We start from the raw sequence: 26,801 nt of genomic DNA on the forward strand, positions 1-26,801 counted from the left end.
ATGCTGGAACAACGCTATCTGCGCAAAAGCCTGGGCATAAGAGCTTTCGTACAATAACAAGTGGATACCCAAAAACGAAAGACCGCCCCAGAAAATCATAAAATTATGACGTTTCCAGACAAACATTATTTAGGTCGTTGATAAAATACCAGCAGTAAGGCCACCAACCTACAAACGTCGCGTTGCTGAAAAACAAACAAACAAACAAACAGTTACAAAACAATACAAGTTTTGACTGCCGCGCTTATGCATATTAGTATGTGTGTTTTGACGGCCGTACTTACCTAATCTGCTATTCAGCGTACTTTGCTATTCATATTGCTTCTAAAATTGGTCTTAAACGGCTAAAATTGGTCTTAAACGCAGGAAGCTGCAGTTGCATTTTAGAAAACTTACGAATATGCTCAATGCAACCTAATATTAAACGGAAAGTTTTGCGCAAACACTGCAAAAAAACTTGTGCGTCTCCTGCAAAGTTTATAGTACACCAACGGTCTTAAAAGGCTCACTGCTGCTGACTTGTGAAAGCCCTATAACAAAACCGGAAAGGGAAACTTCGCAACATACAAATTTTGTGTATGCTTGAATATGCTTCGGTTTGGTGCTAGTAAAGGTAAATTCATATTGTTTTGACATAAATAGCGTTTTCCAAAATATTTGCTTCCAGACCTCTACTCCACACCATCGGGTCTCAATAAGCGGTGGAACAAAAATTTTAGGATGTGTAATAACAAAGTGTGTCTGTATTATTAGAAACACTAGTATAGACACGGACTTTACCAATTGACTAGCACAAAGCCTAAACCATACCAAACATGAATATGTGTGTATTGGCACTTTGTCCAATTTACAAAAATTGTATTTATGAAAGATTTCATCTAAAAAGTGTTTAATTAAAAAAATACCCGCCTAAACTACTTTCCTTCTTAAATTGACTACATACACTGAGTCTGTTTTGATGGGTAGATCGTAAACTTGTCACAAACACCTGGACAAAACAAATTAACAAACTGGTTAATGACATAAACACAGCTGGATAAGTACAAAACATTTCAATTTGTACTATTAAGCTATACATTTAAACATACGAAAATGTAACGTTCAGCTGTATCACGAATATTGATTTGTGGCAACCATGTCTCAAACCTGACACATCTAGGAGCCAGACTAACAATGTGTTTAAGTATAACTCTTGCCGGATACCCTTTGTTTTTACCTACGTTGGAGTGACTGCTGTATCAATACCAGCAGACTATAATGCAAACATTGGATCAGTATCGTGCTGAGAACATGTGTCACAACAGATTATATCTGTCTTAGGCGTTTTTTTAACCGAATAAATAAGGTAGGAATTTTTACGTCACAAACAACATTGTTTGGTTTTTTGTGGCTTCTGTTAGCATCTAATTTAGATTCTAAAACGATTTTTTTGGTTGTCTCTTCTGTTGTCTGCGTGTTTTCTGTCTAAACCAGGGTTCCCAACCCTTTTTCGATCTCGTACCACTTCGACGCTTTGTACTGCCACGCGTACCACTTCTTGCAGAACAACTTATTTAATCGAATCATATTTTATTAAGAAAAATAATATTGGCCTACTAAAATAACACTAAAGCAAATTTAATGATATTTTTGCTTTTGTTTACTGTCCACCAATTGGCTGAGCAATCGTTTGCCGTAATCAACGCCCACTGTACCACAGCGTTGTACAGCTTTTCAAAGCAACTGTGCTTCTTGTTGGCAATTGACATGACCTGTAGTTTGTAGATCGTAATGATACGAAACAACAGAAATAGTTACGTAACAATAAGAGGAGGCTTGGGGAATTTTTTTTGTAAACAAAACCAGAGAAACAAAATAGAAAGTTGTGAATCCAAATTTTTGCGAAAAAAAAAACGAAAGCTACTCGCGTACCACTTAAAAAACCTTCGCGTACCACTAGTGGTACGCGTACCACCGGTTGGGAACCCCTGGTCTAAACGAACTGACTGCAATTGTTATTTAACCTGGTTCAGCAACACTTCTATGCGCGAAGTCTGTTTATTTATACTGTGTATTATTCTTGGGTTTAATTCATTTCTGTCCTGAGTTGATGGAATTTTTCGTTGGCAAGCTTTTTGCCAGTGCGTTTCTAGCAACGCAACGTTTGACGGTTGCTTGCCAGCTATCCTTGTATTTAGTGCAACGATCTAAATATTGTTTGACCAGTAACGTTCTAACTTTATGATTGCGGTAACGGTCGTTTAATTGGACAATAGCTTCTCGTTATTACCCGCGCGTTGAGCCCTGGTAAACAATATTTACATTACCGACATTACTTTTAGATCCATATATATATGTAGGAAGTTAGACAGTGCTCATTCAGTCGATTCGAGTACCCTATCTATTTTACAGCTTTGAACTCATGTTTGTGGATGGGTTAAAGTAGAATTAATGACAAAAAACTTCCGGAGCGTTTAATATCCAGTCATGAGCACACAAGGTGAAAGCCTAAATCCTGTAATGCTCAATCAAAACCTCCCGGAAGTTAGTTTGTTGTCTCATAAAATCTGGTATTACTACATGGGGTTCGCAACTTATAGTTGCATTATTACAGCGCTAACTATAAGCAAGCGGTGTGACAAGTAGGCTAACCTGGTTTTACTAATGCACTTCTCACTACATAAAAGTATTTTTGTTTCATTCTGTTTTACAAGACATTACAATTTAAACCCTAAATCTAACCATATTTCATAAAGACCAAAATACATCTGCGACTTCTTAATTTACCCTTACTTACACAAAAATGAATCAACAACAGACATTTAACATACCACGTCAAAACCTCTGGCATCTGGGCAACATTAATAACCTTCTTGAGGGTAGACCAACAATTAAAGGAGAGAAATGCCGCTTAAAAACCTCTTTAAAACCATGCTTGCAAAAAAAAGTTACATTATTTTGTCGTTTCTGTTACCAACAAAAAACGATTTGTCTCCTCATGTATTTTCTATGCAACAAACCAACTACAAACGTGAACTTACCTGATTCAGCAAGAACAAATAGTTGCTTGGTGGAATGTATTGTTTAGCAAAGTTGTGGTTTCGATTCAAGTACGTAAATAAATGAAGCGATCGCATGCCACAGTCGCGTGATTTGTAAAGTTTTCTTCACAGTTAAGATTACTTAAGTAATTGCTGCCAACGTTCATTATTTTAATGTCAATTACCTGCCCTATAAATGTGTGCGTTACGCAACTATTTTTTAGTCTGTGGTTCACACTGTAGGAAAGTAAATGGCGAGTGGCTATATCACAACACGCGTTTATTGTTTCACTCGGGTAACTTACTTAATTGCATCAGGGCTATTATGTTTGATCACGAATACACAGTGCATAGTTTGTTGCCTCTCGAAATCTCGTAATACAACGTGGGATTGGACGACACAAAAAACGCTTAGTTTTGTAGCGCTAAATACGTAATAAGTGTTCTGTAAATGGCAAAAGTTTCGTAGACAATTGCTTTGAGCAAGTTTGATGTTTTTAACAGCAAAAAACAAGAAACTGGCACAAAACTAATGGTTAATTACTATTATTTGATGCTTGGTTGGTAGTATGTTATACATGATTAAAATAGTAAGACTTGTTTTGCTAGTTAACCACAACTGATTTATTAACATAAATGGACACGTGCAAAACATTACAAAATACATTAATCTTAACAACCAAAACAAACCTTCCAGTCCTTGATTTACCTTTACACAGAAAAAGTAGCCAGCACAGCACTGAAACACCTGGCAAATATAGGAGAGAAATGCCGCCTAAAAGCCTCTGTAAAACCATGCTTGAGTACTAGCTATTTCAATAGCAACAGACCATTGCGTAAACATTCTGAAAAACGATTTGTTTTATTGCTCCTTCCGTCCTTGTATTCATTTAAACCTTCTAGATTTGTGTAGAGCTACTAACACTATAACTCACGTAGTAGACTATCAATCACCCTATCTCAGGTTGACTCACATTTAGCTAAACTTGGATAGGTACCGCAAAGAGCTGAACTATTGTGTGTTACTCACAGAAAGAAAGTGCTTTTGACCAAATTCGATCTTTCTGTACAGCTACACAGCTGACAAACAAAAAAGCTCTTTCTGATTAAAATCCTGATTACTTTTGATTATCATTTAATGTACGGCTTGTAGTATGTTATACATGATTTTAGAAGAAAGACTTGATTTATTTGTAACACTTACGTTTTCAGTCACAACAAATATTTAAAAAGCAAAAAGCACTTTACTATTCCCATATAACTAGTTTCCTAACCCTAACCTAACTCCAACCGTATGGGCAGTTTACACCCCTGATTGATGTAAACAGCCACACGTTTGCCAGATAATGCGGCCGACAGTTAAGCCTATCGAGTCAACCAATATGGCCGACAGGCCCACTCAAATATGTGCTAGATGTGCGGCTGTACGCAGTAGATAAACACACACCCTGTGCGCATGTATTTGTTAACCAGAACTTTGGAGTACCTTATTTCCATCTCTAAGCCAAATTAGGGTAGTCTATCACTTGCACCTCCACACAGCACAGCACATTGGCTTTCCAATGTCTTTCCAACTTTCCGTAGTTCTTAGTCACAAACAAAATAAATGCTGTAGCGCTCTCAGCATAGGCGCTATACTGCCACCCTGTGTGCGATTGCTATTATTAAGAGGGCGCTGGAGAATATTATGTGCGATTGGAAAACTCTTCGACAAAATGAGCAGTTAATACGACATAGAAAGACAAAGTAAATTAAGGGAATTGCTTGCGCCTAGAAAAAAAACATACAGTATTAAAGACCACACGAGGTTTCGGGTTAAAAGCAATTTGACACTTATTTCTACAGCATACTAGTTTGATGGTGAAATAACCATTACAATATTTACATTTTGTGCTATAACAGGCTATTAATGTAAAAGCATCGAGCCAATAAATGATCTCTCGTCACCAGCTGCACTAATGGGAACTTACAGGTCGAAACAGTGTGCACTGTCTGCAGCTTATAACAGGCTATATCTTGTGAAATATTAGGTGTCTTTGTAGCAGCCTCAATAATCGCATTTGTATTGCTTGTGAAACATATTCGTTTTGAATTTTGTATATTTTGAGGAAAGGCGTTTGAAAATTACGTACGCGAAAAAGTGAACAACAGAAAACAAAGGTTGAGAAAAATGCTGTGTAGTGTTTAGTCTTCCCCGCTCTTTACACATTGGGCGTGGCCAAACAAAACAGTGTGCAATATTGGCACGGAAAAATCTTCAAAACTTTCCCACAGTTTTATGACGCGCCACAGCGTTGTTCGTTAACCCAAGCACACACTAACTCTTCAAAGATAAATCCTTATCATGAAATTATAATTCTTACAACAACACGAACGTTTTTCCCCAATCATGCAGGATTACCTAGTTTAGGATAATTTTAGGGCTGCTGAATGCCACACAGTCAAAACAAAAGTATTTGGATCATGCACACGCAGCATTGCTCGACACTGGAGAGTTGTGTACATTCCACATTAATTAACATTTGATTATATAGTCACACGCTCTACCCGTCAATGCCCACCGCTTCAACGTAGACATATTACCGTCACCCCATGCCAAATTAATTTGCATCATTCTCTACTGAACAGTATACGCTAAATTTGTCTCGTTTTAAATCATTTTGCAATACCAACCTTCTTTGTCGAATTTAATATGCCTTCTTTAATAGAGAAATATCTCGTTGTTGGCTAATACAAAGCCACCAGTTTAAAATCTTAGGGATTGCTTGTTAGACTTGTTGTACAAGTTAAGGATTCACAGTGTTTAGCTGAAATGTGGATTGAATTCAATGTCCCTTATTTTCTCTTCAGAGTCAAACTGACGGTAACCAAGCATGTCTAAAGCTTCGGAGCAGATCTTTTGTATCTCTTGTACCTCATCATAAGTTAAACTCTTTCTCCAATCTGACACAACTGTTGCAGAATTCCGCTTGGTGCCTTGTGATTCTTTCACTGAAAGGTTATCGTCGTTTTTTGCTGACGTGGCATCTTTGAGCCAGGTTCGAATCGAAGGATTCATGTTGATTCCAATGAAGTCATAAACAGCCTATACAAATGCACATAAACTTTAAACTCGTTGGAAACAAATCGTAGGCATATCTAAAGGTGCTAATGTTTTTACGGTTACTACTCAAAAAACGAATTTTGCAAACTTTACAAGATTCGAATCTTTGCTATTCTTATAACCTGCGTGACTTCGATTGGATTCATTGCAAAGTCCTCATGTCTGATCCGCATGTATTGCTCTTTGAGTTCTCCTGCATTAATCACGTTCTCTGCAAAGATGATGTTTTCAGTCATCTTGGGACAGATAATGTTGGCGACGTATCTGTTTTAACACATCATTTAATTGATTAATTTTTGGTAAATTTAAATCAAAAATACGAATAAAAGTCAATAAAAGTTGATTTGTTAAAGCAATCTCTTAATTAAAAAAAAGCAAAGAGGCCAATGTATAATAATTTTTTAAGGTTAAGTGCAAAATACATTTCCTTTTGAAAAAATTACCAACAAAAGCTCAGATAAGATTACATAGGCCTACACATAATTAATACACTTATCTGCAATTACGTGTTTTTGACAAGACTGGTTTGGTTGGTTACAATGTTTTACACGTGTGATGCTGAACACACAAGTAGGAAATAAATTTGAGTTATATACAGTTGCCATATCGTCTTTATTTCTAAGATTTGTCCTTATTTTGAAGGGCAAAGTCTTAGAAAAGTTCATTGTCCTTATTTCTAAGATTTGTCCTTATTTTTGACTTGAGTCCTTTTTTTGTCTTATTTTCAACAATTACAAGTCAAATATCTGCTACAAGTAAAAGTAAACCTAGACCTGAGCTGTTGTGAGATGCACGAAGTATTTTCTACGAACAAGGAGTGGCTGAAACAGATTGTTTCTGCCAAAATATGACATGTGATATGTCATGACTCGTATAAATGCAAAGATTTGTTTAAAAACGTTTGTTTTGTTTCGTATAAAAATTTAATTTTTCGGTGGTCCTTATTATTGGTTTCGATGGCAACCCTGGTTATATATGATCGATGGCAACCCTGGTTATATATGATGTTTTAGAAGTTTTAGCGATTTTCAGGAGCATTGAACACTGAACAGGATTGTGCAAATCATTAAAAAGTAAAAAAAATCAAACATTGATACCTGATACGGGTAAAACGGGTAAACGTAGGATCATAAATTACGTACAAGCCCAAATTACTATCAGGTAAAATATTAACCAAAGTAAAAGCAAACTTAAACAGCAGTGGCGGTTTGAGCAGTTTTAACAAACCAATAGGAGCACTTTAAATATTACATGGATAGAATTATCAAATTGATTTTTTTAAATATAACAACCCCAAAATAACACAAAGTGGACCAACATAAAAGTTTAGGTTTGTACATAACCTTTGACTGATTTTTAATACGTTTAAAAAGTGAGATATAACATATTGTTGTGCTGGTGGTATAATTTTTTGATGGTATAATTATTTTCCAGTGGTTGTCAGCAGTCATTTGCAAGCCATTTTTTTGTAAAAAGGTGCAGGATTTTACCACGTATCAAATATCAGTAACGCAGTATCACTAAGCAAATTGAAATATTTTTCTAGGAGTTCTTATAGCAAGAGTGTCCTACCGATGGAATTTAACCTTTTTAACACAACCCCTAGATTTAGCATTTTGGGGGTTAATTTACTGCACTCGGAATCAGGCACATAGTATTGATTCCGAAAACAACATATATGCTTGCTATTTATACCTGACAGCTGAAATCCGATTTTTCGATTTGTTGGAACGCACTCTTGAATTTATTGTAGCTCGCGGGTCTCGGACCAGATGTACGATTTTGAGATTTACTGTGTGACTTGATAACAAAGGAACCAGCCACTCCAATTTGCACAGATATATCACCTAAATACAATGGAATTGCCTAGATCAGTAGTTCTCAAACTGTGCGTCGCGACGCCCTGGTGCGTCGTTTCAACTTTCCAAGGGCGTCGCAGAATAGTTCCGTTTAATGGCTATTTTGTTGTTGTATCAATAAACACAACTTTAATAATCAGTTTCCTCATTAGTATTGGCTGGTCCGTCGCAAGTCCAGAAAACTTTTCCAGGGGCGTCACAATGAAAAAAAGTTTGAGAACCACTGGCGTATCGACCGGTTTTATACCGATGAACTTAGTTTTATCGCAACGCATGGTGTCAGTCTGAAGCCACACAAGCTTTTATTACTGTTTTGTTTGTTTTGATCCTTTTGTCACTTTATAAGAACTTATACTGCATTGACAATTATACATATACCTTAATGTTTTTGTACCTACCTTCATTGCTCGTATCAAGCTATTTCGGCAGTGTTTAGACAATTTGTCCAAGTCCATGGGCTTTGAACATTGCTGCATGTTGTACTTGTCCACCTTGCACAGATCCGCGTCTCGAGACAGAAACCGACTGTTTTTGGTGCCTTTCGTGCTACAGATTTTTGTGGTCATGCATCTGTTCATATGAGTTAAACATTAGAGTTAGTGGTCTTAGAAATTGCCGATTTAATTTACAAATAAGTTATTATAATGTAGCCTATACATAATATGATTTAACCGTTTGTAGTTAAAAGCCCCCTTCTCTTGCGTGCACACAAGAAAATATTCCTTTAAAATAGTACATATAAAATGTAAAACATGAGTATCTTCTTTGCTAATGGTACAACCTTTAACTGAAGAAAATATTCCTTTAGGATACGAAAAAACTATTTGTTCGTGACTAGATGTACGTAAAATGAAGGGTGTTACTACAAAAAATGTTGGGAACCACCACTGCCATAATCGATTGGTAATGCAAAGTGGCCCAGGTAAAAAAAATGAATCTCCAACTCGTGTTCTTAACTTACTGTGAGTATTTATCCGTACATTTGCTGGCGTTAAATCCACGGGCATAATGTTGCTCCAAATCAAATTGGCAATGCACGATTTTGCTTAAAACTTGAAGTCTGTCGTCTAGTAGTTCTTCACACTTCGTCTCCGAAAACGGTATTAACGGTTCATAGAAATACGTGACGTCGGTACGTTGGTTGAAAATCTCCCCCAAAACGCTGGAACCCGAACGTTTCTGCGTGAACAAAATCACGGCGTCTGTGCGGCCGCGATGTTTCGTGTTTAGAACTGTCCCCTGTTTGGTCTCAATTTTAACTGGTTTGCTTGAAGACAGAACAAGATGATAATAAGCGAATGAAACCAGGGTAATTGTCGGTAGCATCATCGCAAACGCAGCGAGTTTCCGGTTAGTATGCATATCGTTAACTGCATGTGTGGACGCAGTATCCTTTTTAATTTGAGCACTGTATCCTCTGTAGGTTGGTGAGTAGGTTGGTTTCCTTTATTCAGTAAATTAATATTATGGTTAAGTCCACATTATAACGATCTGAAATCAAAACATTAATTTATGGATACCATTTGTTGCGGCAGCAAATATTATGACACAAAATTTCGTTTTTTAGTTCATAAAACAAAAAAAAGCCACCAGACAAAGTGCTGCAAGCACAAAAACGTAATTTAATGTTTAAAAATCGCTTGAATAGAACGCGCCGCGCTTTTTCGATGCAAGGATACAATCAATTTTGAAACTAATAGTTATATGAAGTCACCTGATACTTCAGTTCCGAAATAGGCCTCCAGCGCGCATGGGTGCATTGGATTGCTGTCGTCCCTTTGCTACTTCATGTAGTTTTAGTTTCAAAATCGATTGTATCTCTGCACCGGGAAAGCGCCAAAAGGCGGCTGTTAAGCGTTGTTAATGTATGGAGACCAATACCACGCAAATTTATCAATAAAATTTCTTCAACAATAACCATCATGCACAACACTGTGCGCAAATAGTTTTCAACATGCAAGAAGGAAGCCATGTATGATTTAAACAGATCTAATGAAGTCGATTTCGCAAAATTGTATGATTTAGGGCCAATGTTTTTCAACCTATCGCTCGCGACACCGGTGCTGTCGTATGCCCTTTTTTGTGGGGTCGCAACGCTTTTAAATCACCAATGAAAAGTAAAATACAGCGATCCACGAACATCAGTTCAACGCAGTAAAACTGAATATGAATACAATTGCTCGAATTAAATGACTACGTATATATGTAGAACTTTAGTCACTAGGAAAATACTTTCCATTCTTAGAACTTATAAAGTACGATTTTTTAGTTAACATATAATTTTTTTCGACAAAATTTGATTTTAGAGACGTTCTTTAATCGAATAAAAGAGTCAATATTTATGTCACAATCAACATTTTTTGTCTTTGTGATCGTTACATACTTTTGTGGCCTTTTCATTGCTTGTGTTGTTCCTTACTTTTTTCTATTCAAACAACTGCAATCGTGCCTTAAACCGCTTAATCAAGAACAAGTAGCTGTTTGGTGAATGCATTGTCTTGCAGCGTTGTGCATGCTTTCGCATCTTTTATGTTCCCACTATATAAAGCACTGACATGTCATAATTAATACTAGCAGACCCTGCCTTATAAATTTTTGTGCTACCAAAAAAAATGTATTCTTTTGTTGACACTACAGTATAACTCAATGGAAGAAAGCGAGATTAAACAGGGTCGATGAACCCCCAAGCTAACTTTTGTGGTTGAAAATTTAACGAAGGACATTCCCCTAAAGCAGTGGTTCTCAAAGTATGGGTCGCGCAGGGTCAAAAAATGGGTCGCGCTACGGTAATTCAATTCTGCCCAAACGAACTATTACTGAATTAAGTAAACACAAACGAATTTATTTAATGCAGTAATATGGTCACCACACTCGACCACGTTGTGCAGTAAATAGAACCAATCATTACCACATACAGAATATAGCCTTTCAACTTTACTGTTACGCACATGGCGATTGTAACGTCATAGCACGGGAAGTAACAGGACAAGTTAATCATGCTAAACTGAACCTGGAGATGTAACAGTTAGCGTGTGAGGATGAGTAAGTATTCGTACAAGGAAAATTTTTTGGATTTGGGATTCACTAACAATAATCATGGTGCTGTAAAGCCGCAATGTGTGCTGTAAAGCCGCAATGTGTGCTGTGTTATGCAGTGTTGTCCAACGAACCAAGCTCGTTTAAAGAGCTCGTTCAGCCTGCAGCCATTTTCACATGGCCACAATCCTATGCGGCAATAACGGTGGACTCGAAATTGCAGTCCGTCTCGTTATCCAACATCACAGTTAAAAGTCGAATCACAGACCTTTCACTGAATATAAAGTATCAAGTGGTCTCCCGAATGAAAAATAGAGCCGCGCATTGAAGATGTTATGAAGGAAAATTTCGGTTTCATCAATCACATTAAATAAATAAACCATTTGTATGTAATCAATCATTGTTTCATAGAACTGTGTAGTACAAATGGTTGTCTGTGTCTATCATTTCATGCATATCAGAAAAATACTTTTTTTGAGGTTTGGGTCGTGAGGTGTTCATAAAACTCAGATTTGGGTCGCGGTCAAAAAAGTTTGAGAACCACTGCCCTAAAGGATTAATGCTGGACCAGGCTGAGGTATCGTTTGTAAACAACAATCAAATCTCACTATAGTATGCGCAAATCTTTAACATAGTTTTACGGTAGGCAGTAATGTTACTCGTCCAAAACGCAATCAGTAATGTGATTTAGGTTGTGCTTGCATGAAGAAAAAATTCATCCCACTTTTAAGTCAATGCTATGCTTGGCACATTTGGTTATAAAAACATTTAAAGTCATTTTTGAAACTGGACATTTCTACTGCTTTTGTTCTGCTTTTATACAGGAATTGAAAAGGAGCACGTCGGTTGGTCGTACCACATTTTCTCGCGACAAAAGGTAGAGAGAGTTGTTTTAGCTGAACAAAGGCGTCTCAAAGATCGCGCTGCCATGCGATACCAACAGACTCGGTAAGACTATTCGAGGATGTCACATTTTGAGGCCAAAAGATCTTCTCTGGTCTGCCGCATTTTAGCTATAAAGTGCAAGGGTCCCATTTTAAGCATGTACAACAAACCGCTGCGTTGTCATTTTGTCTGTCACACAAAAGACACACTATGTTACTTGTTACAAAACTGTATGTAATGGCCTCTTTTCACATGAAACTACCAAATAAAATTTGTCGGCAATGTTTTATAGATCACACCAAATTCCTAAACTAGCTTTCCTAGTTTCAGTACTTTCGTAGGCCTTTAATAATGATTCCTCAAATTTCTGCACTAAATAAAAAATTGATGCTACATTTCTCTGTAAGTCTATAATATTACAAATAAAACTATTACAAATGTTACTGAATACAATCTAAAAAATGTATAACGATGTTTTAGGAAGGGATATTATAGCTAACTTGTAAGTCAGCACACCCATTATGTACTGCATTGCCAATAAGCAGAAAGATAAATTCCTAAATTCTACTTAAAAATTAGTTCCTACATTTCCTTTGCGAAATTCCAGCCAATATGGCTGACATCCAGTACGGACGTATGCCTGCCGCAAACACGTACACTAGCAATTGTACAGCTCTGACGGTGCTGTTGTCTAATTGTAAACGCTGGAATATTTGGTCTCTGTCCTATGTCACTACAAGCTTGTTGCTGTTTAAACTGCGCTCGTAACTCTTGCGCTTTGCTGCCACCAAACGTAAACGACACATTTATCTTAAATCGACAAGGGGTTTATGTCTAATATTTATACTGCTAGGACAGCGATTTCTTAGCCCATACATAGCCTAATTGACGTTTCTATTCCCTTAAAACATATAGCAACTTAACTGATTGTATACAAGTGTATTAAAATAGAGGTCTACAATGTTTTAATGTCGTCCCCTCTGCTCTGTGGTGCCACTTATATGCTTTTAAACTTATAAAACAGAAATGTTAAAGAGCAGACATTTTTAGATGTTTACGTTCTAGGAAACAAGAGAAAGCTCTTTCGCGCAAAAACCCACTATGCATAATAGAAGTTTGCCTATGTTGTCTTATCCAAGGCCGTTCGGACAGGGGGGTGAACAATCAGTTCCTTTGCCGATTTGTATGTACTTGCCACAAAGTATGGGACATGCTCACTAACCACCATTTCTAATCGTAATAAAACTTGCTCTGTATTAACTCAAGTTCATATGTCATACATTGAAGTATGTCATTTATTATTACTTACTCGCAATTTGTTAAGATACATTTCTACTATGTTGCACCAAAGTGAACCATTTCAAACAAAACGGTAAGATAGTTAGGTTAGTTTTATAAATTTTACAATGTACAATAAGTTAATCGTGATTGCGAGTAATATCTACAAAATACACATAAATTAACATATGTGCGGGAATAAATAATGTCACTGGCATTTCCAGCAACTACAAACTACTGTAAAATGAGTTTTGTGTATTTTAGTCTTCTTTGCAAAATTTAATCTTCGAAATCTGTACTACAAACCTGCATGTAAAAGTGTAAAAACCAATATTCACTTTCCGAGTCAAAATTTTTCAACTGTACATTTTTAGTTGATGGTGTCGCAGCAATTGCCGTCGTATAACACACAAAAAATGTTAGTTGCTTTTTTTTCTTTTTTAATAAGCTATGGGAACCAGTTGCGGATTCGGTATAAAAAGTTTGTCACAACGTGTAGTAATTTAATTTTCTGCAGTCGATCAGTTCCACCAGTGGGTACAAAAGTTTTTTTTTGGAAACTGTGCCTTTCTCAATACCAAAGCAAAAACGAAAAATAAATAATTGCTACGCGAAACAAAGTCAACCAGCAAATTACCTTCTTGTTTTTTAAACATGTTAAGGAATAAATATGATATGCACCGCTTGTCATTGAATGCGATTACAGAGAGACATCAGGGAGACACAGTCCACCAGAGTACGCCAGTGTGCCAAAACCAACTGAAAGTTGAATTACAGTAAATCTTTGGGAAGCTATTGTCATGAACGCACACACCTTTTACACGTTTAAGACGCGGTACACGGTTATATACGAAACGTGACGTCATAACTCAGGGACGACATCTAGCGGTAAATACATACATCACAACTTCCCTTCGTTTAAATTGAACTTAACTGAAGTCTCGAAGGGTAAGGATTCACAATAACATTCAATGGACGTAAATGAACACGATTACGCCGATATAATACACCATCACTAGTTTTTACAAGATAAGAGCGATGAGATAACTGTTTTTCTATAGTTCCTTGTTGATCCCATAGTTTGTTTTGGGTATTGTACAGTTTTACAGGAGTGTTCACTTGTAATTGCAGCATGTTTCTTGTTCCCCTGTCATAATACTTCTTTTGTTGTTTTCTTTCTTTTCCAAACGGACGGCAAGTTGAACTTTTTAACGTTTCGATATCCAGGGGCATCGTGTGTCTGATTTGCCGACCCATGAGAAGCTGTGCAGGTGATTTTCCGCAAAGGAGAGGAGCACTCCTAAATATTAACAAACTTTTGTTAAAATCCTGTACACTGGCATGAGCTTTTTTAAGTAGTTGCTTCGTTGTCTGGACACTCCTCTCAGCCAGTCCGTTGGATCGTGGATAATGTGGACTCGAGGTTAAATGATCAAAGCCCCATTCCTCGGCTAATTTTGCAAACTCCTCACTAGAAAACTGAGGACCGTTATCACTAATAACAGTTTCGGGAATTCCAAACCTGGAAAAAATAGTTTTCAAACCACTTATAACAGACGCCGCAGAAGTTGTAGTCAACGGGGTTACTTCTGGATATCCGGAGTAGTAGTCCACTGTTACCAAAAACATTTTTCGGTTCCAATAGAACAGGTCAGTTGCCACTTTCTGAAACGGATAAGAAGGAGCTTGGTGAGGTTCTAACGGTTGGCGTTGTTGCTGTGACCTGAATTTTGCACAAATGGCACAAGAAGAAACCAAACCAGATATGTCGTTGGATAAGTCAGGCCAATATATACTTTCCCGAGCTCGTCCTTTGCATTTTACTTCACCCAAATGGCCTTCATGCACACGTTCTAAAAAATAACTGCGCATAGATATTGGAACAACTATTCGAGATCCACGAAACAAAATACCGTCAACAACAGAAAGTTCATTTTTGACATCCCAAAAGGGTTTTGCTAAAGCAGGACAAGCACGCTTATGTAAAGGCCAACCATTATTTACAAGACGCATTACAATTTGCAACTGTTCGTCACATATGGTTTTACTTTGTAACTTTTGTTTAACTAATGGCATACACGCAATAGCGGATACAATTAGATCTACATATTCACATACACTATGACAAGAAAGCGATTGTACGGACACACTGTTCTCCACACATCTTGATAACAAATCAGCTGTGTGCATGAATTTACCTGGAGTAAACTCTGCGGTGAAATGAAATCTTTGCAACCGGATCATTAGACGTTGAATGCGCAACGGACAGTTATTTAACTCCTTGAGAAACAACGCTATGAGAGGTTTGTGATCAGTTTCTACCACAAATTTCTGACCATAAACATACTGATAAAATCTTTCACATGCAAAGGTGATAGCAAGCAATTCCTTTTCAATTTGTGCATACCTTGTTTCAGCGGTTGTTAAAGCTCTTGCCGCATAAGCCACTGGCTGCCACATGTTGTCATGCTGTTGCAAAATTACAGCTCCAAGTCCATGTTTAGATGCGTCTGCCGAAATTTTGATCGATTTCTTGGGGTCGAAAAACCGAAGGACTGGGGCAGTTCTAACCAGCCGTTTTAAATTCCTCCATTCCATTTCGTGTGCTTCCGTCCACTCCCAGTTGCTCCGTTTATGCAATAACAAACGCAAAGAAGATGTTTTAGTAGACAAGTCGGAAATGAAACGACCTAGGTACGTGACCATTCCCAAAAATTTCAGCAAGTCAACCTTAGACTGAGGACGCTTTAGTTGCTCTATTGCATGAACTTTATTTGGATCAGGTTGAACACCTGAAGCACTTACAACTTCACCAAGAAAAGTAATCTTGTCTACACCGAACACACATTTTTCCTTATTGAGTTTCAGATTATTGCGTTGCAAAACCGTTAACACATTTTTAAGCCTCATGTCATGTTCCTGCTTAGTTGAACCCCAAACCACAATATCGTCCATAGACGTTACAACGCCGTTCATGTGTTCAAACATCATGTACACCAACTTGTGAAACACTTCTGGAGCAGAACAAATGCCGAACGGCATGCGCAAAAATCTATACCGTCCAAACGGAGTGTTAAACGTACAAAGCTTAGAACTATCTTCATCCAACTTTACTTGCCAAAACCCAGACAAAGCGTCGAGTTTAGAAAATACTTTAGCATTTGAAAATTGACTAATAATTTCTTCTCTAGTCGGAAGACAGAAATGCTCACGCAAAATTGCTTTATTTAAATCTCGCGGATCTAAGCAAACTCTTAGTTTTCCGTTTTTCTTTTCTACTATTACAAGAGAGTTCACCCACTTAGTTGGTTCTTCTATTCTTTTGATTACTTGCATGCTTTCCATTCTTTGTAGCTCCTGTTGTAGTTTGTTTTTGAGTGCAAATGGAATTTTTCTGCTGGGACGGACTACGGGACAAACTTTGTTATCGGTCTTTATTCGGTGACAACCTGGAACACAACCCAACCCTTGAAATAAATCTGAAAAGCTGGACAGCAAATTTTGTTCGTCACTGACAATCGGTTCCAGCTTATTTATTAGGCCAAGAGTTACTGCTCCATTTAATCCTATAATAGGCAATGCATTAATCTCCACAACAACAAATGGTAGAGTAAATGATTGCTCTCTGTATTGAAGTGTTAAACTAATTGTCCCACAAACTGGAATATGGTGGCCAGTATATGAGATCAATCGAATATTAGTAATAGAAACATATGGACGTCCCTGAAGTTTTTGAAAATCATTTCGTGACAAAATATTTACTTGGGCTCCCGTGTCTATCTTAAAACGAAGTGTACATGAAAGCACAAAAATTTCAACAAGCCAATCTTTTGGTGAACTAGTAGTACTTACAGATTGCATGTTGTACGTCTGAATTGTATCCGCGCGTTGCGCTTGCGGGTGATTAGCTGCACTGCAACATCGAGCGAAGTGGTTTCTTCCACCACACTTCAAGCATCGCCTTCCCCAGGCAGGACACGCTCTGACGTCATGTCGCAAGGCACAGAATCTGCAAACTCGAGGCGCTGGTAATTGATTACCACGTGGTTCGCGTTGAACAGCATCCAAGCTAAAACTTTTAGAATTTGTTGATCGAAACATTGTCATTTGCGATCTTACTGTTTCGTTTGTTATGCACATTTTAATAGCTTTTTCAAGCGTTAGTTCCTCTTCCCGCAACAAACTTTGACGAAGTTGAACACACTTGATACCAATAATAATTTTGTCTCGGATTAATGAGTCGCAAAGTTCACCGAAATCACAGCTTTTAGACAGTTTTTTTAAATCGGTTATAAAAACATCTATTCTTTCACCATCATTTTGATTTCTAGAAAAAAACCTGTATCGCTCGCTGGTGATATTCTTCCTCGGACAACAGTAGCTTTCGAAGGCATTGACCACAGTTTCAAAGTGCATTTCTTGTCCTTCTTCAAATTTAAATGTTGAGTGGATGGTTTGACCTTGCTCTCCCAACACGTGGAGCAACATAGATGTTTTAACTTTTGCAGCCTTTCCGTCATAACCAACAGCTGTCAAATAAAGCCTAAATCCCCTGATAAACTTAACCCAGTTTTGTGACACATTGCCACTCCATTGCATAGCTTCAGGCAGTGAGAACGAACCTTCCATTTTATAAAACCACTTCTGACACCATGTCATGAACGCACACACCTTTAAGCGGTTACCTGTATTGACTGCCACGTTTAAGACGCGGTACACGGTTATATACGAAACGTGACGTCATAACTCAGGGACGACATCTAGCGGTAAATACATACATCACAGCTATTAAAGTGCACAGTTTGCAAAAACAGCTGTGAGGTTTCGATTTTTTTTATGGTGTTTTTTCCTTTCTGATTATCAACAATACTCATTTCGTACGTTGCTCTACTCCATACAACAGTTGTGTGATTGAGAAAATTGTGAGACAGTACTATAATGAGTAACTATTTGTATAAACAACTTAAACAGTATAAAGGGGATCATGAAGACTTATTTAATTCCTAGTTATATTCAAAAATGGCAAAGAAAGTTTTATTTTATCAACCAGCAATGACCAATCTTTACATTACTCGGAAAACACTAGAGCGATCATGAAGACAATGTTATGCAAAATGTGGTTTATTATTCTTGTTGTTTGTAATGTGTCTCGAATACTAAAAACAAGAAACTGCATTTATGTTGGAAAATAGAAATCAATTAACATTTTGATGTTGTAAAAGTGTTTCTAGTTTTGCTGTTACAGCTATCACTGGATTTTCAGTGTCTGATTTGGAAGGAGGAAATCTGGGTACAAATTTCAATCTTAAAATTGTTGGTGGCCTGTTTTCGGGTTTTATCTATCTCGGCAAAGCTTGCATTGAAAACCCAAAGGCGGAAAGTCATTCTGCTAAACAAAGTCCTGAAACTGGTCAAACGATCAATATTCTGACTGAAGTGTAGCTGTCTGTAAAAATTAATATTGTTGACTTTCACGAACGAAATTTGAGTATACTAAAGATATTGTGTAAACCATTACTGTGATTATTTTTTGAACTTGACTAAAAACAAAAATAATACAACAAGCTTAGAGGGAGTTTATTTTTTTGGTTTGTCTTTCTCGTTAATTGTAGCTCAGACTTTTATCGGAGACATTTCTGTGTGTACAGTCTTAATTTTTACTGGTGTCAAAAGTACAGTGGAGAAATCAATTTCTTTGAGCAGTTCCTGTAAGAAAGTATATGTTAAAAGTGTAGCGGTATTGCTTAAATTCAGTTAAATTATAAAGTTTTTCATTTAGAGAGGTTTTAACCACTATGTGAAAAACTGTTTTAATTATAAACCGTTTGTTAACCGAGCTAAGATTGACTTTTAAATGGATGTACAAAAACAATAGCATTTTTCTTGGCTATAAACGTAAATTTTATGAGGAGTCACCATCACCGTAAATCGTATCCAATGTTGACATACTAAACGTAAAATAAAGATTCAGTGATTTTACGACCCCCTTTACTACTATAAAACTCGTTAAGGTGTTTCTTGCGGAGACCTTGCCTTTTGTCATCAAATTACCTTCACTAGCAGTTCCGGTTGTAATGGTTACAAATTTGCGTTTAAGTTGATTTTGGTAGGAATTGTTATTTGATCATTTGCGTGGGCATCAAATGTGGAACAACAGAGAAGCATAGACAGTTTGGATCGAGACTAACAAAACAGTCTTGATCTTCCTTTTCAGTTTTTGCAGTTTTATCGTTTTATGCAGAAATGTTGATTTTTTTCCTTTGGAGAAACTGTTATTTTGTACGTTTCAGAGACAAATTATTATTTTAAGCGAGTGTAACAAAGCTTTTTTGTCAAAACTTAGATAAAAAAATCTAAGATCGTTTGTAGCTTCAATAATTTAGTTGAGGATATGGATCAACAAACTCAGAAAGATAAAATCCCCCAAACAATAATGAAAAAATATGAAAAATTTGTGAAAATTATGCTGGTAGTGTCCGCCGCGGTTCAAGTTACCCTGTGCTTCATAGCCCTTATACTTCCGGAATTGATTGTTGGTGAAATGTCCAAGTAATGTTTGCTGTGTGGTAACGGAATATTTACTTTTGTACAAGCTTTATAACAAGTACTTATGAGAGCATGTAATGAAAAAAATGCTTGTCTTGACTTGAAAACATAAATGTAGTTAATGGGCATAGGTTTTGTCCAAAACCATTTACAATTTTGTGTTCTTTGGGGAGTTTTTGTCCAATATCAAAAAAGTAAACACCACACGAGAGAGAATAAAAAGGTTGTTGACTTAGGGAAGATGCGTTGGATTTCATGGAAAGTTTACACGAAAACGGAGATGACATCACTCAATCATCTGTAGTTAAAGCTAAAATCGGATACTTTGAAAGCTTGATTAACAATACGAAAAATGACTCGAACAGAGAAGGTTAATTTACTTGTTTTATAAAACATCGCAATACGCTGTTATGGTTGATTTTGACTGACATTTATTTTCATGTAATGATTATAACATGATAATTATCACTCGAGTTACACCAAAAAATAAAATAAGTTAGTACTTGCATTTTAACTGAAACTCGCTGTGTCAACAACCTAACATTGTGGTGTGAAAATATGTCTTCTGAAGAGCTTTCGAGATGAAAGTAAAAATGTATTTTTCTGTATTCCGTAACGCTACCTAAAACAAATTGTATATTGCAGGCATGGTCAGTATTTTTGCCTTCTCACTCTTATCGACTGTTTCGTCTCTTTTCACATTGCTCTACGCAGTTCAAGTACTATGTCACTGCTGCACTTCCCAGTGTAGCCAGGAGGTGTCTGATTGCTGTAACAGCATTAGCGATTTCTGTCGAAAAATGGCCAAATCAAACTTTTCCTCGGGTACTTTGTTTGTTTTCCGTTTGCAGCTTTTGTTGCTTACTAAGTACAATTTCAAACATATCATAAGTTTTATCTAAATCAAACTGGGTAAATAGCTTTGCTTGCCACACTAAACTACAGGGATTAAATGTCCAACCTGCTAACCACATGGTCAAACTTTCCCTCCCAAAACTTGTATGGTATTAATTTCCAACTTTTAATCCTTTACTGTGCCGAACTAATTCAAACAATTCTAACAAAATTTTCAGTGTATTCTTGTTTAACAGACCATTTTGGTACTCAGGAATCAGAAAATAAAACCTTTTTTTCTTACATGTAGGAGTTTCCAGCGTGGCTGTAGCCGGTATGACTAGTTTCGCTATTTCTGATCTGGAAGGCGGAAGATTTGGCACAAACTTCTATTTGCAAATTACTGCGGGTGCATTTTCTTGCCTCATCCAAGGTTTGAAAATCCTTGTTAAAAAAGCAGACAAAACTGGAAATAATCTTGAGAAGGGAAATCAGACGAGTTCTCATGGATCTCCCTCAAGTACTCCAAAGTCTTTCTCAGGCACTCCAGGAACACACGATGATGCCCACATTAATGACAATCCAAGTCCTGAGAACCATAACAGAGATAGCTTATTGGTTCATGGCACTCGAGTGGAGTACAGCCGTGGCTCCATGAACCCGTCGTTCTCAGGTGATTCTACAAAGAAATTAAAGAAATCAAGATCTGGTTCCGTTTCAAACTCTAGCAAGGATTCAATTGAGCCAAAAGATAACGAAACACAAGCGGATGTAAAGGTTCAGCGAAACCATCATGAGGAAGACTTTGAAACCGGTTCAAATGCATAGTTTTTCAAATCGCAATTTGTTTGGACGAAAATTGTTGTATCGTCAAAACACAAATACGTGTTAACCATAATTTGTTTTAATTAAGATGACCGGCCGTTACAGTTTTTTTTTAATGATGTTTAAAGTAATTACATTTAAACCGTGTGTTTTCTTGTGATTTTTATATTTTTAACATAGACGAATATTGTTCTATCTGACCTTACTTTTGGATTGGCAATCATAAGCCTGGCTTTAAACGTGCTATAGGTGGGGGAAAGTTGGTTTCCCAAAGCGGTAATAATTGGATAAATTTATATTTTGTTAAACATTTAGGGGCACAATACGGCTGTGCAAAAATATTTTCAGCAACTTGGATGCCACGAAACACTAGAGTCTAGACAATTAAAACTAACCTCTAGAAATTAATAAAATACGGTACCGTCAAAATTAGTAATTGTAAAATATTAGTATTCTTTTGTGGGGTAAAGCAAATGTTGTGTGTTCTCAAATGCTGTGAGTGAAAAAAGGTTAGTTAAATCCGCCAAAAGTTAAATCACAAGCACCGTTGGGTCAATCTGGCAATCCATAGGGGATTCTGACATGTGCCGCATATGAGACAGGCAAGGGTGCTTGTGACTCAACTTTCGGTGGATTCTCAAGGAAGCTTAGTTGGTAGAGCGCGAGTCTCGGAAAGACTCTTTGGTTCGAATCCCACCGCATGTTAGATTTTTCTAGCCTACGCCCTGCCGTATGGTGGTGAATGCTTGCTGACCAGGTGATTCGCTATGGTGGCTGTAAGCAGGCTTACTGTGATTTACATATGAGTGTGCCGTGATCGCTGGTCTGCATAGACGCTTCAGGGCTGATCCCAGTTATGAATTTATGTGTTACTTAAGTTATAGTGTTCTTAATGGTTTTAAATGTACAGTGTCGAAATAAATTTCTTTGAGAAGCTTCTGTAAAAAGTGAATGTTTTCCATTTAAAGATGTTTTGAATATTATTTGAAAAAAGCTTTATTATTATAGTCCGTTTGTAAACCGACCTGAGCTAGACTTTTAAATGGAGGAAATAAAAAAATCGCATTTTTCTCGCCCATAAAAGAAATTTTAATGAGGATTCACCATCACTATAAATCGTATCCCATGTTGACATACTAAACATAAAACAAAAGTACGGTGTTTTTACGACCCTCTTTACTGCCAAAAAACTCGTTAAGTTGTATCTTGCAGTTGAACACACTGTCAGTAAATAAACTTAGGCGCTCGTTGAAATTTATAGCATCTTGACGATACTTTTAACGGATTTATTAGGTCTTGCCTTTTTGTTCCTAAGTTAAATTCAGCGGCAGTCTTATTTGTAAAGGTTACAAAACTTTGTTGTGATAGAAACTTTTGTTTGAGAATTTGCATGAGTTGATGTAGAATAATTAAAAACTTTTAAAGTGGTGATGTTAATTTTTTTAAGGAAACTGTTTTTCTACATTTTAGAGATAAAACATTGTTTCAAACGAGCGTACCAAAGTTTTTTCTGTCAAAACTCCTGAAAATATTTAAATGTCCGTTATGGCCGATTCAGCTGAGGGTAGGGATTTTGAAAACCAGAAAGATATAACAACAGAAAAAGGAGATGAAAAACCTGCAACAATGGTAAAAATTGTGCTGGTAGCGTTCGCCGCGGTTCAAGTTACCCTGTGCTTTATAGCACTTATACTTCCGGATTTGGTCGTGGGAAAGTTGTCCAAGTGATGTTTGCTGTGTGATAAAGCATTATTTCATTTTCATTCAAGCTCTGAATTTTAAGTAGCCTACATATCGAAGCACGTAACTATTAAAGTACTTGTCTTGACATTTTTTTAATTTGTGATTTCTGACAAAAAATTTGTTCAGTCTAATACAAAGATAAATAGCATACAGTCTGAGAGAAAACAAAAACAAATTTGTTGTTATTTTAGGGAAGATGCATTGGATTTCATGGAGAGTTTGCATGATGACGAAGATTTTATCACACAATCATCTTTGGTTGAAGCTAAGATCGGATACTTTGTAAGCTTTATTAACAACACAAAAGATGGCTCTAGCAGAGAAGGTCAGTAAAAACCAAACTGCTGCGTAAATGTCTGTGCTTGTCTGAAAAACCCTACATACGTTGTAGGTTAAAAAAAACACGTTATTACCGATTGGAACCATAAATTTCTACACTTCAACGCTTACTGTTGTATTAGTAAACGTATACAAAAGTAGTGTTGTTTTGATCTAAGTTATTACTCGTAATATATTACAACAAAAACGTTTCCTACTTTGCGTTTAATTTGATCTTGCTGGGCGAACAACCTTGACTTACGACTATGCATCTTAACTCGAGCATAGATACTTTAGCACTGGTGAAAATTGATTTCTTTTCGTGGGAAAAAGTACAATTGTTAAAAAAAGTGTTTCGCTCTTTTCTTAGTAGTTACCATTGGCAACTGTATTGCAGGAATGGTCAGTATTTTTGCCTTCTCACTGTTATCGACGGTTTCTTCTCTGCTCACGTTGTTGTACGCAGTTCAAGTAATGTGTCACTGCTGTACCTCCAAACCCTGCCAACAAGGGTCGGAATATTGCGACCGTATGAGCACTTTCTGTCGAAAAATGGCCAAGACAAACTTTTCCTCTGGTAATTTGTCTGCTTTTCCGATTGATGTTTTCCCTTTTTTTTACCAAGGCAAGCACTATTTTGCACATCTCTGAAGGATAATATAAACCCGTAAACCAGGTAAACGGCTGTCGGCCTGCTGTTAGCCGTCAAGTGATGATGTTCATATGAACCTTTTAATTTGTTAACATCGCTCACAACTTTCCGTCAAAAAACTTAGCAATACGATATAATGCGCCACATACGTTTTTTAAAGATTTCTGTTGACATTCGAGTAACCATTTTCCAAATTTCATTAGTTTTAATTGTAAAAAGATTTAGTCGTACCATACTCTACCACTACTAGTCAAATATGACGAAGGGATCGGAAGATAAAACAAGTGTATCTTTCCTGTAGGAGTTTCCAGCGTGGCAGTAACAGGGATGACTAATTTCTCTCTTCCTGATCTCGAAGGCGGAAGATTCGGGACAAACTTCTATTCCAAATTGCTGCGAGAGCATTTTCTGATCTCATCCAATATTTAAAAACCCATGTTAAAAAACCAAACAAAAACAATACAGACACAGAAAATGCTAACATTCCACTAACTGGAAATAAAAATGAGAAGGGAACGCAGTGCAGCGTTCATAATAGGCTGAAGGATATTTTAAACGGCCCAGATGTTTCAAATACTTCAGAGGCTTCCCCAAGCAGAGACGTAACAAACCGTTTTAACACTATATTAATTGGAAATAACCATCAGGCAGGAAACCACTTTAGCAGTTATGCACAAGAGACGCCTGACGATATTTCGAACGGACCATGGTGTGTCAAATACTTCAGAGTCTTCCACGAGCACAACAGGAGCTATCAATAATGCCTACGATACGAGTCCTGGGGACCATATAGCCGATCATAATACAGGTAACTTATACCCTAATGGCAGTCAAGAGGAGCGTGGATATCAAAACTCTACGTTTTCAGATGATTCTTTAGAGCAGGGGTCACCAAACTACGACCCGCGGGCCAGATCCGGCCCGCGACCACATCTTTGGTTTGCCAAATTGTATTAATAACTTTGTAACATTAAAAGTTAATCTACTCCTTCCAAAAGTTTTCCTGTGGCGATATTCAGCATTGATATTACAGAGTTTCATAGGATTATAACGCCCAAGATTGATCCAAAGCCAGTTTGTTACGTCACAGACAAGACTACAAGTGTTAATTATGCGCAAACAATTGCCTTCTTGTGGCGTAATATACAAGCATTGCTTGTAAAATGAGACTAATTATACAGTTTAACAGTCGCATGACCAGTTTTTGAATGGGATTGTAGAAAGACCATATCTTAGCGCACCTAAGGACATGTAAACTAATCATTATTAGCACTCATCCGGCCCGCAGCGAAAAAAGTTTGGTGACCCCTGCTTTAGAGGAATCAAACAAATCAAGATCTGGCCTTTATCCAAACTTAACATAAGAAGACTCTGCAATCGATCAAGAGAATGTTTAACTCCAAGTACCTGCAGAGGTTTATCAAAGTCAACAGGAGTATGACCCTGAAGCCGTTTTAAATGCATAGTTTTTCTAATTGCACTTTAAGGTTATTTGTCCGAAAATCGTATTATTAAAAAAAAAAAAAAAACATTAACCATAATTGACAGTGGCTTATCGGACCAGGTCTTACAACTTTTTCTTGACGGCAATTGTTTACTAATCGGTCTGGTTATTTGACCTAATAATCCGCTTTAAAAGATTGGCGCTTCACGACGTAAAATAGCTTTGCGAGACAAGGTTGTGCAACCAAGAATTTGCATTTAAGTTTAATACTAATAATTTGCGGCCCATAAAAATCAAACGGAGTTGAAATAGGGCTGTTTCCTATTTGTTAGCTAAACCTGGTTGATAAGGCTTCCAAACGGTGTCGTTATTATTAGTGCTTTGTTTTGAAATGTGGAATTATTGTACTTAGTGACATATATTTACAAACATATTCTTAAATTGCCACAGCTGTTTGATGTAATTATATTCAAATTAAGTCTATGATTTTTGTTGTTTTTAGTTGTACTCAATACGCGTTGATTGTAGTAGGTGGTTTGACTTTATCTTCTTTTCATTTGCAAACATGAACCTTTAAAAGGACAAGGTCGGAAACAGCTGATTGCAAAACGCAATACTACGGATAGATTACTAAAAACTTATGTCACAAACGGTTGGGCTAGTCCTTTTAAAAACTATTACTTTCATAAAACAAAACAAAAAACACGTTACGCTTGAATTAGCCTTTTAAAATGTCAAAGACAAATGTGCTTGCATAGTCACGTCATCATTGTATTTCTATTGTTAAACAGCTACGTAAACAACAAGGACAACTACCGAAAAAAACATGGTTCATCAAATCAAATGTCCTAGTCTTTAAATTGTGCTTTAATTTCGTTCTCTGGGTATGTTCTGCCGTTGGATCGCAACCGTCTGCTCAAACCCGGCGGGATACGTTCGGTTGCATATGTCGGTGATTGAGCCTGCGGGTTCTGCTGCATGGTTAAATGAAACCCTCTCAAACGGATACACCCACGCGGTTCCTCGGAACGTTTCCTGTGGTGCCATAGGCAGACTCGGGTGTTCTCGTAGGCAGACCAATATTCTGATATAGTTTAAAGCAAATGTTATTTGTTATGAAATGTTTGAGATGAAAAAAGCCCAACGCAGACAATCACGTCTTTGTGATTGTTTTGTTGTTGGTCAAACCGCCAAATATCCAAAAAATATTTGTGTAGTGTTTTGTGCATATTTGATGTATATTATGTGTGCCATTTTT

The 26,801-nt window shown here is 37.0% G+C and overlaps 3 protein-coding genes across 3 annotated transcripts; 1 reads left to right on the forward strand and 2 right to left on the reverse strand.

The window, feature by feature from the left end:
* Positions 1-5,101: 5,101 nt before the first annotated feature.
* On the reverse strand, positions 5,102-9,456 carry LOC145233041 (carbohydrate sulfotransferase 1-like). The gene is made up of 5 exons (XM_080097701.1): positions 8,944-9,456; positions 8,381-8,552; positions 7,819-7,970; positions 6,246-6,387; positions 5,102-6,105 (listed from the first exon to the last, which is right to left on the reverse strand). Exons 1-5 carry the CDS (start codon positions 9,342-9,344, stop codon positions 5,824-5,826), a joined length of 1,149 nt encoding a protein of 382 aa, XP_079953827.1. The 5' UTR covers positions 9,345-9,456; the 3' UTR covers positions 5,102-5,823.
* A 7,108-nt stretch (positions 9,457-16,564) lies between these two features.
* Positions 16,565-17,960, reverse strand: LOC145233879 (uncharacterized). The gene is made up of 2 exons (XM_080098647.1): positions 17,034-17,960; positions 16,565-16,630 (listed from the first exon to the last, which is right to left on the reverse strand). Exons 1-2 carry the CDS (start codon positions 17,838-17,840, stop codon positions 16,616-16,618), a joined length of 822 nt encoding a protein of 273 aa, XP_079954773.1. The 5' UTR covers positions 17,841-17,960; the 3' UTR covers positions 16,565-16,615.
* Positions 17,961-20,376: 2,416 nt separating this feature from the next.
* LOC145233677 (uncharacterized) lies at positions 20,377-22,325 on the forward strand. Its single transcript, XM_080098449.1, has 2 exons — positions 20,377-20,552; positions 20,872-22,325. Exons 1-2 carry the CDS (start codon positions 20,528-20,530, stop codon positions 21,387-21,389), a joined length of 543 nt encoding a protein of 180 aa, XP_079954575.1. The 5' UTR covers positions 20,377-20,527; the 3' UTR covers positions 21,390-22,325.
* Positions 22,326-26,801: the final 4,476 nt, after the last annotated feature.

The sequence above is a fragment of the Phallusia mammillata genome, chromosome 6, assembly GCF_965637545.1.
Source record: "Phallusia mammillata chromosome 6, kaPhaMamm4.hap1.1, whole genome shotgun sequence".
Taxonomy (NCBI): Eukaryota; Metazoa; Chordata; class Ascidiacea; order Phlebobranchia; family Ascidiidae; genus Phallusia; species Phallusia mammillata.

Bases quoted from the DNA above. Each gene is read 5' to 3' on its own strand.
- LOC145233041 (XM_080097701.1), bottom strand. From the start codon at position 9,344: ATGCATACTAACCGGAAACTCGCTGCGTTTGCGATGATGCTACCGACA. The intron at 6,388-7,818 runs GTATAAATAGCA...GTGTTAAAACAG, and splicing joins AATCGGATTTCAGCTGTCAG to ATACGTCGCCAACATTATCT. The intron at 6,106-6,245 runs GTTATAAGAATA...GCATTTGTATAG, and splicing joins ATCCAATCGAAGTCACGCAG to GCTGTTTATGACTTCATTGG.
- LOC145233879 (XM_080098647.1), bottom strand. From the start codon at position 17,840: ATGACATGGTGTCAGAAGTGGTTTTATAAAATGGAAGGTTCGTTCTCA.
- LOC145233677 (XM_080098449.1), top strand. From the start codon at position 20,528: ATGGCCAAATCAAACTTTTCCTCGG. The intron at 20,553-20,871 runs GTACTTTGTTTG...TCTTACATGTAG, and splicing joins CAAATCAAACTTTTCCTCGG to GAGTTTCCAGCGTGGCTGTA.